The sequence below is a fragment of the Pseudorca crassidens genome, chromosome 18, assembly GCF_039906515.1.
Source record: "Pseudorca crassidens isolate mPseCra1 chromosome 18, mPseCra1.hap1, whole genome shotgun sequence".
Classification (NCBI taxonomy): Eukaryota; Metazoa; Chordata; class Mammalia; order Artiodactyla; family Delphinidae; genus Pseudorca; species Pseudorca crassidens.
In genome coordinates, this window is record NC_090313.1 from 27,807,038 (window position 1) to 27,819,111 (window position 12,074).

General features: G+C 40.6%; 1 protein-coding gene across 2 annotated transcripts in view; it reads left to right on the forward strand.

The window, feature by feature from the left end:
* Positions 1 to 6,961: 6,961 nt before the first annotated feature.
* The window catches only part of OBI1 (ORC ubiquitin ligase 1), a 46,384-nt gene continuing 41,271 nt past the window's right edge, over positions 6,962 to 12,074 (forward strand). Inside the window, exon 1 of one of the 2 annotated variants that reach the window (XM_067713974.1) lies at positions 6,962 to 7,116. In XM_067713974.1, the coding sequence (XP_067570075.1) occupies positions 7,045 to 7,116 (72 nt within the window). In that variant the 5' untranslated portion in view covers positions 6,962 to 7,044. The remainder of the gene's footprint in view (positions 7,117 to 12,074) is intronic. The other variant, XM_067713975.1, reaches the window with a different exon arrangement.

Genomic DNA, 12,074 nt, shown 5'->3' on the forward strand with positions numbered 1-12,074 from the left:
TCTGGACAGATCCTACTATTTAATTTGTATGATAGGGACTTCCCTGGTGGCACAGTGGTTAAGAATCTGCCTGCCAATTCAGGGGAAATAGGTTCGAGCCCTGGTCCAGGAAGATCCCACATACCACAGAGCAACTAAGCCCGTGCACCACAACTACTGAGTCCGTGCTCTAGAGCCCTTGAGCCACAACTACTGAGCCCGTGTGCCACAACTACTGAATCCCAGGCACCTAGAGCCCGTGCTCTGCAACAAGAGAAGCCACCACAATGAGAAGCCCGCGCACCGCAATGAAGAGTAGCCCCCACTCGCCACAACTAGAGAAAGCCCGTGCACAACAATGAAAACCCAAAAATAAATAAATAAACAATAATAATTTGTATGATGGTTTGAAAACATCATTCTTGGGTAAAAATACACACACACACTTGTTCTTTCTAAACCTGAGAACAACAGCTCGAATAAATTAATATACATTTTAAAATGGTGATATGCAAGTAAAGATAGAGAGACATAGAGCTAAAACTGGGATAGACTGCCAATCTGTAAGCCATTATTTGCTGAGACCCACTGTATTTTGTGCCACATGGATAAAATAGGATTCCTCATGATCAGGGACCTCCAGTTTAGTTAGGGAGAGATTTTTCCAAAAATGTAGAGCCCAACAGAGGCATATATGCCACTGCACATGGTTCAGCTGGGTGCTCTCCCTCTCGACGGCTGCAGGAATTAACTCATGGTATAATTGATGGCTTATTAATATGTTTGCCTTCCTGCATTTAGAATGTAACTTTCACCAGGACAGGGCTGGTCTTGTCTTTCAACATTTTAACTTTAGCATTTGTCGTGGTGCTTGATCCACTGTGGATGTGAAATAAGAGCTCGGAGAATAAATGCATGAGGTACAAAAACTGGTGGATGTAGATCATAAGTGATCAAGAATTTGAAAGGCAAGGGGATTATGAGCAGGCTGGAGCAGACAGGAGAAGCATCACGAAAGAGATGAAACTTGAGACTTGGTCATAGTGAATGGAGTGAAGAAAAGAAAGAAAAGTCATAGATCAAAGAGTTGAGGATGGTGAAACGATGGGGAAAGGAAGCCTTATTTTAAATAACACTTGTAATAAATGATTCAACTGCTGAAACAATGACTGGGAGTGTTGAGTGTGTAAAGGAGTGCTGATGCTTTTTACCTAAAAGAGGTAAAGCCACTTGGCAAGACTCCAGCCAGCTGCCGAGGACTCCACGGCCAAGTGCAGGATGTCTTTGTGAGAGAGGTACACAGAGGTGGAATGCAATTAATTATAGGGCTTCAGTAAATAGGATGAACAGAGGCCTGGTTTTGAGTTCCCATGGAAGGGTCCCACCTTGGAAGGGCTGCTCACACCTAAACTAAGGGCAAGAAGAAAAGGACTGTGCTTTGTTGGGCATCTTTTTTTTTTTAACAGGCTTTTTTTTTTAAAAAAATATTTTTAAAAGTTTTTTTAAACTATTTATTAATTTATTTTTCGGCCACACCATTTGGCATGTGGATCTTAGTTCCCCGACCAGGGACCAGGGATCAAACCAGTGAAGTCCCTGTCGGGCATATTAAAGACAAAGCAGTCAGGATCTCAGAGCTGGGGTTCCTATTCTGCTGCTCTGGCAAATCCTAGAACCTCTCTGTCTTTGTGATTCCTGTTACGATATTCCTGGACGTATTATTTCCTACATTCATTCTCTAGCATTCAACAAACATTTGTGAAGTACCTCTTAGCTTTAGGTGGAACTAAAATATTCTTTAAAAAGTTACCTAGTTTAAAACAATCACCCAATTTGCAACATTTTAAAATATTAAACATTATAACTTGCTGTGTCATAATGCCAGGGGCTAACCAATAGTGAGAACATCCATCCGGAAGAGAAATCACTGTCAAAATAGACATTTTATGGTGGAATAGAAGACTTGGGCTCAGTACTTCCATTTATAAAATGACTCATAATCAGTACAGGGGCTGGCATATCACTGATAATCAATAAAATATTTGTTGAATGAATAAATGCAGGCGGGGACATTATCTGATTTACAGCTGTCTACCCAGCTCTTAGACCAGTGCCTGCCACATAAAAAAATTTAAAGATTGGTGGAATAATAAATAACTAATTACATTTATTTATTCTGCAATCACTTATATTGTTATTACATAAAAATTTGATGTGTAGATTCAGTATTAAAACCTCAACTGCTACTCAAGAGGCCAGGATTTCATTCCAAACCAATAAAGCGTAAGTGTAACTTTTCTACTAGAATGTAAGCTCCATGAAATGAACTGTCTGAGTTAGTTTTCCTTAATGTTTTTAATAAAAATACATTAAATGAATAAATGCTAACTTCCAACAGTCTATTCTAGAAAGAAAAACAACAAAAAGATAACAACAAAAAACCACTGTGCAAGAAAAACCCAAGTTCTTCCTTCTGCTGTAGTAAGAAGCATCTTTCATGATGACATCTTGAGACATTTTAGCTCAAAATTCCCAGCCTGTGAGAAGATGGTACCATCCATACAACTGGGCCAGCACCTCTGATTAATTGTTAATCCAACTTTTATGTGTTTTCTCAGTGTTAACCGCAATCCAATTGTGGGTGTATAAATTTAAAACCAAAAAAAAAAAAAAGAAAAAAGACTGTCTCAGGAATGAAAAATAAATGTAATCTGAAATCAATATTTATGAAGTTGTGATTAATTGACTGATGACCAAATGATTACAAAACGTCTGCCTGAAACATCTACTCAAATTTATTAGCTTTGACCAAAAAAATTAAAAAACAATCTGAACTGGGTCAATGAAAGAATAATGCATTCCTAATCAATTTTTAATAGCACTTAAGATTTTATATTTCTTTAAACTTGCTTTTAAATAATTTATCATAAAAATGAATCTGATTTAAACAAGGAGTAAAAGGTGTTCCACGGTTATTTGATGGTTTTCTTAGCAAAGAAATTCAATTGTAACTGACTTTTTATTACTGAACTACTTTATTAATAATAATACATCTTGCACTTACATGAAGGCATTTAGCCAACAATCTCAAAGAGTCTAAGTGAGATCTAGGATTTAGCTCCCATTCTACCATTATCTGGTGGTTTACCTTATCTAGGCCTCAATTTCCTCATTTGCGAAAGGAAAGGCCTGCATAAAACCCCCTAAGATCCTTCCTACTTCTAAAAGTTTATAATTCTAAGGATTTAGGAGGCTTTAGCCTATCCCAGGTGCTGTATGTATCTGATCAAACTCCTCAGGTCACAGGACTCCTCATGGGGCTACGAAGAAGCTGAGAAAGAAATTAAGCAGAAAGTCAACAAGCCATGTAATCTTTGTTTTCCTCTTAAAGTAATGGCAGCATTATTTAATGATTTGGGCCAAATAATGTCTGTTTAGAATATGATTTGTCAAGATGCCATATCTTATTAAAATTAAAGCAAATGTGAATTAAAGCATTGCTTTAGTTTTCTATTGCTGTGGGACAAGTCACCCCAAAGCTTAGTGACTCAAAACAACAATAAATATTAATGATCTCTGATAGTTTTTGTAGGTAGGAATTCAGAAGTGACTAAGCTGGGAAATTGTAGCTTGGGTTCTTTCAGAAGGTTGCAGTCAAGATGTTCACTGGGGCTGTAGTCATCTGAAGGCGTGAATGGGGCCAGAAGATCCATTTCCAAGATGGCTTAGTCACATGACTGGCAAGTTTGTGTTGGCTGTTGGCAAAAGGCTTCAGATCCTCCCCAAGTAGGCGTATCCACAATGCTGTCTGAGTGTTATTTGAGGCACTTCCACAGGGCAAGCAATCCAAGAGAGCAAAGCAGAAGCTACAGTGACTTTTATGACCTAGCCTTGGCAGTCATACATGTCACTTCTACCATACTCTATTGGTCATACAGGGACAGCTTCATGGGCATGAAGCTGTGTAGTCACACAGGGCCCTACATTCAGAAGAGTCCTGCACTTGGTTTAAAGCTTTGATGTTGCCATGTTGATATTCTTAATCATTTTATCTTTGGACTTTCAAAAGTGAAGTCAATAGGAACCATGGAGTACACAGGTGAGCAGAGAAGGTACTTGCAGTATGTGTATTCACTGCTATTCCTTGCCACCCCTTTGCATATGGTGTTAGCAATGCACAGAATTCTGGTGGGAATTCAGTGAAACTCAAAGCAAGGACAACGTCAGCGTATTTTGGAAGCCTCCAGCTTCCAGAGTGTTGGGAGAATGTGCATGTATTAAGAAGTGAAATAAAGAGTTAATTTTGTGCATCACCAAAAAAGAGAAATGCCCTTCATAGGGCAGAGGGAAGAGTGAGTTCCTGGCCTTAAAGCATTTGAATTATTTAAAGCAAAGCCTGGGAATTGGCCTGGAATCAATCTGGACCTAGAGAGAGTCCTAGTCAGTCTGTATTGTTAATGATATTACTCAGGTGTGTGTGTGTGTGTGTGTGTGTGTGTGTGTACTTATTCACAAATCATTAGTGAGCAGAGCAGGTATGTTATGGTATGATCCTATCTGTGCTTATGCACACAATAATATATGAATGAAAATGTTTGTAAGGATATGCTCCAGAATGTTGATAGTGATTACCAATCAGGATCGAGAGGTAAGGCATAAACTTAGAGGAACTTCTGCTTATTATTTTATATATTTATAAATGGCTTAATTTTCAAGATGACTCTTACTATTGATATTTTTATAATTAGCAAAATGCAATACAGTTTTCCATTTTGAAGTGAAAAACAAGTAAACACAATGTGTAAAGCAGCCTGGGTCTGTAATAAAGCTGGTTGGTGGCTAAAGAAAATATTACGGTCTGTGGACTAGTCACTCAGTACCAGATACTAGATGAATCAAATACAATCCCAGGCCTCAAGAAACAGACAGTCTGTTGTAGGGGCAAACAAATAAACAATCAACTATAATAGAATGTTATTAGCCTAGTGCAAAAAGAGCTATATGGACAGAGCACTAGAACAGCATTGAGAAGCTGTGACAATGATACAAACGAGGGATGTTCGAAATAGTCTAGATTTAAACATTCTACTTAAAATGTTGGTTATGATTTTTTAAATATATTTTTGTGACTGAGTACCAACACCAATCATCAGGATGATTAACAAGAAATGAACTTTCCCTAGTAGCTTTGGAAAAGTCTTTTTTAAAAAAAACTGTCTTCAACGTGTCTTCCTATTGCACTGTCTCCAAGGCTTGGTGTGAGAGGCAGAACAGTCTCGGTCCTACATCCCCCTCAGAGGGTGGGAATGACAGGTCCTAAAATACCACATTAGGTATAAAAAAGGTGAGAACAAGGTGAGAACAGGGAAGAACACAGTAAGATGGGGAAAAGGCAAACCTTGAACGACGGTGGGTAATGACTTGGAGCTTTCGCATTCTGAAGCCTGAGATTTACAGCCAGGAATATGAAAGATGCATTTAGCAAAACATGTGAAGCCGAGACCCCATTTAATATGACTCCAAACAGCCAGGAAATAGGCAAAGCAGATGATTTTTAGGTCAGTCATTCAGAAAAAAAGTGGCCATTAAACAATCAATATGACTCTTTTGCCCAGATCTCCTATCCCAAGCATGTGATGGTCTCCAATTCCTAGGAAATTAAGTTACTGAGCTGTTTGGAAGAATTCTCACTATCACCTGTGAGCCGATTTTGAACTGGAATTGGGCTACCTCAAGTGAATTACTAGCTGCTCCAATCTCATAATTGTCTGTTCCTTTTGTAGACGTGATAGTAAACATACATTGACCTCATTCAATACACACACACACACACACACACACACACACACACACACACACTTTACCAATGAGGAAGCTAAGAAGCAGAGAGGTTAAACAAATAGTCTGAAGCCAGTAGAGCCAGGAATTTGTTCAGGCAGGGATTTCTGCCCTGCAGCCCAGGTCCAGACCCCTTTCTTTTAACCATGAGGCTGCTTCTTGTAATTATAATGCTCTCTCCCACAAAAAGATTAGTAGAAGTAGTTGCACTGGTTTTGTTTCTAAATCTCCCTACTCACAGATTGTATTTGTTTGCATAAATTGATCACACTGGCTCTTCCTCACTTAAAGTAAATTGCAGTTAAATTCCAAATCTGTTATACTCAAAGATTCATTTAGGAACTTTCAGAGTTTTTCTTTTTCATTGGTAGGAAGTGCTAACTTATAACATCACACATTCTTCTTCAGAGTTCAGCAACATAGTGGTACATTTCATATCCAACCAGGCGCCTGAAATGAAGGCTTTAAACGCCTGTGCGAGTGCTGTCGGGGAGTGTGGATGGTTCACGCTCTTTGCAGCTTTCTCACACGTGGGTGTAAATCAGAGTCCACGGCTCAGATCCTAAAGTCTTTCGGATAGAAATCACAGCAGGACCAACAGTGAAAGCGTGTCTTCACGGAAAGCTGCTATTAATGTAAGCAAAACGTCTCTGAAACAAACAAGGAGACAATCACTGTCGTTTTAAAGTGACATTACATCATTTAAGAATGTAAAAAGACCTGAGCGCGGTAGAAAGTTGCTTGGAAAAGTTAAAATGTACAGATAACACATCAAATTTTTATTTGTCTTTCCTCTTCCCGTTTTGACTGCGCCGTGTTTTCTGTGTCGGGTTTACTCTTTAGGTGGAAAACTCTTCCCTCCTCCCCACCCTCCAGGAAAGATCCTGGGATTTTAAATCGCCTTTCTGCATCTTCCTCTCCTCCCTCCACCATTACTCTTTCATTTAAACTTTCAAGATCCTCGATGCCCGTAGCAAACCTCCTTCCTTCCCATTCTCAGGAATCCTGTAGCTCCCGAACCGGGGAGAGTATTTTTCAAACTGAAAAGCAAGGAAAGAAGGAAGGGAACAGCTCTAGCAGCCGCGCGCTGGGAAAGCGCATTTTCGTTGCCTCGACCGGCGCGGCGTGGCCCTGCTGGGCCACCGTAGCCGGCCTCGCGCGGCCTCAGTCGCTGTTAGGAGCCGCGGTCGGCGGGACTTCCGTGTTGGCGGGATTCTGAACGCTGCCATGGCTCAGACCGTGCAGAACGTTACATTGTCGCTCACTCTGCCCATCACGTGCCACATCTGCTTGGGGAAGGTAATGGGTGATTCCGGGCACGGCTACGAATCGGGGTCGGGTGTGCAGTGGCCCGCCAGAGCCGAGGCCGGTCTCTGTGTGTGGCGGGGACGCGGCGCGAGGCACCTGGCTGGTTGAGGACGCCGACCCGCGTTCTCCTTAGGCTGGGGTGGCCACGTCCTGGGCGACGGAGGGAGCGCGCCGCGATTCGTGTGGTCATCTCTGTGCCTTTCGGAGGAAGATGACATCGGTCTGGGGTGTGGAGGGAGGGCGGCCTCACCCGGGCGACTCCGGCGTCGAAGGAGGCCTGGTCAGAAACGAATCCCAGCAATTTACGCCCCTGTGCATCCCCATCAAAGCCTGAAAACACGTTTCCTGGGAGCCTCGCTAAGGTTCCTTCGTCCTCTGCAGAAACTAGAGTGTTTTGTTCTTGGGCCTCCAGTGCTGGTTGGAGAGTCTTTTCCATTTCCAAGATCATTTCCTTTACTTAGCCCGGCGTTGGGAGTGGCCTTTGCTCTGGGTTCAGAATTAGAAAAATAAATAGTACGTGTCCCTGAATGACGTTTAGAATGAGAGATACGGTTGTTAATTCCAAGAACGGATCAGTCACGAGGTAGAATACCGTCTTTTTGTGATGCAAGAGGTGCCTAAGGTGTTTGTGAAACTAGGTGGAGAAAGTAGTTCAGAATTAGAAACGGAGTTTTGAAGGTTCTAATGCATTTGTCTCTTTCATTTCCGTTTGTGCCTCCCGTTCTGTTTAAGAAGAACATTTTGTTTTACTACGTAGGTCTAGAAGGGAGATTTTTTTTCCTCACCCTGAATTGTTTTTACGTTTGTGGTGTGTTTGTGCGTGTGTGTGTGTGTGTGTGTGTGTGTGTTTACCGCCCCTCCCCCCCCACTGAAACTGTAGCCACAGGCTTAGGATTGAGAAATGCAAACTTAATAGAGCAAACATTTGAGTGTCAGCCAATATGATCATTTGATCATCTGCTTTAAGTCTATGTAAATTTCCTGAGTTCAAGAAGTAGTAGGAAGTCAGGCTTGGAAGAAACTGATAACTCATGATATCCATCAGAATGAAATGCCAAGGAAATAGCAGATGTGCTGTGAGAGGATATAGAGATGGCTTGATCCATTCTGACTGGCGAGATCAAGGATGGCCTGTGGAGGGTGGTTATTTGAGCTGGCACTTGCTACCACTGTCTGCATACATAGCTGAGAGGAGGGGAAGATGTTTCAATTTGCTACAGTCTACATTTGGCTCCTGACTTGAAGTTCCCACAAGTTAAGTTCTGAGTGAATTTACTCCCAACAGTAGCCTGGTAAAGGGCTGATAAAATAACCTTCGGAAATAATTTTCACTTTGTTGTAGTTGTACACATTATATCTAGTTTCCTTTAGTTCATAGACTGTCTCTTGCAGTTGTGTTGAAAATGTGTTTTGCCTGGTTGATTTTGCCTACCTATGCTTCCTGTGTTTAACAAAACTGATAGCTAATAGAATATAGTGCTTTGCAGATTACAGAATGCTTTTGTATACATTTAATTATTTCATTTACCTCTCTCACCAGTGCTGTGAGATAGATAGGGCTGATTTCCCCATTTTTCAAATAAGAAAACTAAGGCTTAGAGTCTCCAGCGTTTGAACCTGTTACCATTTGTGTCTTCAGTAAGTTACTTCCTAAAAACTCACTTGAACTCATGCATAACAGCAGACACTTTTGGTGTCTTTTTTCTGCCATGTACTGGTTAACTGTATTCTAGAATTAAATGTGATTAATTAATTAAAGGTTAATGATTTGTAAATAGGCATTTGTTTATGTCTACTGTGGAGGCAGAAAGGCGTAGTGGTTGAGGGCCCTGAGTACTGTGTTCAGACTAAGTTCTAATCTAGGTCTTCCACTTAATAGTTATACGACCTTATACACATTACTTAACCTCCCTCAGAGCAGTTTCCTTATCTGTACAATGGGAATGATAATAGTATTAACATTCATCCTTGTCTTTTGGGGAGGATTAAATGAAGTAATTCATATGCAGTGCTTAGCATGAAGTTTGGCACTTAATAAATGTTAACCTTTACTATGGACACTGAGGCAGACCCTCAAAATGAGGAAGCCAGCCTTTCCCAGTAAATGTTCTTCCCAGTTGCTTCATGAGACCAGTACACTCACTCAGTGAAGATTTACATTCCCAACAGAGTGGGACCTGTTTGTCCAGGAAATTGCCACAGTACATCCAGAGGTTTTAGCTGGTTCCCTATCCCTGTTGCCTTTTGTATAGTTGAAGCAATTCTGATCTGCTTGTGCTTCTCACCCTCCCACACACAGCTGAATTTGTGGGGTACTGGAGATGGTATGGCCTGGAGTAGCAGCGCGTTCCTGATGTTACTTCCATCTCCCTGACACACAGCATCTCCGGCCACCTCTGAGATCTGCCTTAAGGTCCTTCCTGAGTAGCCCTCTTCTGTATAATCATTCTTTTGCTGCCCTCACCATTTGTACCATATAGAATTAGCAGTCTTCATTTTTGATTTTTCTGCAGAATTAGGGGCCATTATTCTTAGAGGTTTACTGTAAAAAAAGAAAACCTTGCATATTACTTAAAGAAGATAGGGGTGGTATAGACCTTAAATCTGAAGAGATAAGGTAGGTGCTGATTGGAATGGGGGTGGAGGTGGGGAAGAATGCGGGGGTGGGGGGGGGAGGGAGCAGTAGTGGAGATAGTCCAAGTATGTAAGTGGCTAATACTCTGTCTTTTGAATACAAATGTGCTTAAAATTGAAAAGTTTAAACATTTTGCATTTCCTACCTCTGACTCTACCTCAGTCTTAAAGGTGGATTCTCTCTGCCCAATAATGTTTAGCAACCTTGCCAGTATTGTAAGTAAGAGCTCTATGTGGCCTGAATAAGTTGGGTACATCCTGTGGGACAATTTGTATATAACATTTTCTTGCCTATTCCTCTTTAATTTTTTTCCATGCCTTGGGGTAATAGGCCAGCAGGCCAAAGTACAGAAATGATCTAGCCCAGGATATCTGTTCAGTGACATTTGGTCCTGCCGCCAGAATGCTACAGACCAGTTTATCTCTAGATAATTCCAGGCTTTTATCTCTTCAATTAGGATTCAAGCTATGAAATGAAACTGTTGCAGGTAATACTTTTATTGGCCGAGTCAGCGTTTTGCCATGAGTGACAGCCAAATGTGGCCCATAGTTAGTTTTATCAAAGGACAGAGGAGGTTCTCAAGAGAAGTGCCAAGCAACTAGGCTTCTAATGCTGTTTAACATTAATATATCATATCCAATTATTCCTCACTTGAGTATGAATCCAGTTTGGGGCACCATGCTTTAAGATAAATATAAATAAACTAGAGTATTTGAAATCATTTGGAAAGGAATTGAAATTGAGGTTGGAATATAGATGGAATGGAATAGTGTTGGAGTGAATGAACATGATAGCAAATCATTAAATAAAGTATTTTCATTTGGAAGGGAATCAAGCTTTGGGTAGCTCCACGATATTAAGATTTGTACGTAATATGATGCAAGCTTTCTGGCTGAAATAATCAGAAATGAAATCAGCTTTCTTAGAATGTGGAGTGTCCGTCTCTTGAAATGTCCAGTAATAGCATGGACTCTTTCCCACTAGGAACACTGTGGAAAAGAACCCTTCTTTCAGGGAGGACTTCTTGCTTTGCTTTCCACACATGTAGTTGATTTAAAATGTTGCAAAGATAGAGCTAGAGACAAAGCCTTAGCAACTTAGCATCCTAACTGTAGGTTGACTAAATTCATTAATCAGTGTTCATTAGGGGCTGTTGATCAGCCAGCAAGCCACCCACCTCAGTACACTGAGCCCATGTTTGAGTCCTGATTGTCTCTCAGTTCCCAAGAGTAGATTTAAGAACCAGCCTTGTACATAATTGTCACAGGTAATTTGCTTTGAAAAAAAGTCATGTGGAGTATATAAATTTTGCATTTTCTCTTTTCTAGATTAAAATAAGCTTGAAGAATGCAGACACTTTCAGAAAAGTATAACAATGTTGTGTCTTAACATGGAGTATAATAAAAATTAACTCAAAAAAGTGTTGATATATCCTAATAATTTTCAAGGTTGGCATATAATAGCTGACATATTTACTTCACAAATAAGATTCCAGTTTATCCTTAAGCCGTTCTAGGTAGGGATAAAGATGGGAGAGGGGAAATGTATTATCTCTCTTTTTATGTAGACAGAAGTGGGGACTTAGACCGATAGGCATTAAGTATAATAACTTAGTTCTCGGGATCACACAGTTTTAAAGTTCTAGGTCCTAAACTCTGGCCCAGAGCCAAATATTTCTTGAAACATAGCAAGAACAATCCAGGAATTTTATTTTTAAAAGTTTCCAAATTTCTAAGGTTGAGTAGGCGGGCCCCTACTACAATCATTTCTACCTCAGCTTTGTTTTCCAGTCTTTCTAGGTCTCCACTAGTGAAACCCATAAAATTTTGACATAGGTGCCAGAAGGATATTGTTCGGAGAAGAAGGATTAGCTCTAGTCTCTAGTAAAGGTGACAAGAGCAGAGAAGTTGATTGTAAGTGTAATTGCCAGGCCAGTTGGTAAAGTTTATCTACTGCCTTTTCCCTCCAGCCACCTCCATCAGTACAGTACCTCTTTTCTGCAGTCCCTACTGATCCTGGTGTCTTGATACTTTCAGACATGTGTCTTCTATTTCTTACTTCCAGATTATTATTTACTAAACCTGCTCTAAGGAAGAAAGAACTATTTCTTAGTTGAAAGATCATTCAGTTTGCATGTGTAATGGTGGTTGAATGCTGACTCTGCCACTTAGAACCTGTATCATTATTTCCTTGAGTCTCAGTTTCTACAGCTGAAAATGAATTTGATACTATCAACCCCATTAGGTTGTTAGGGAAATTCATGTGAGTATCCCAGCCCAGTGGTTCTCAATGGGATGGGAGTACATTTCGTTCC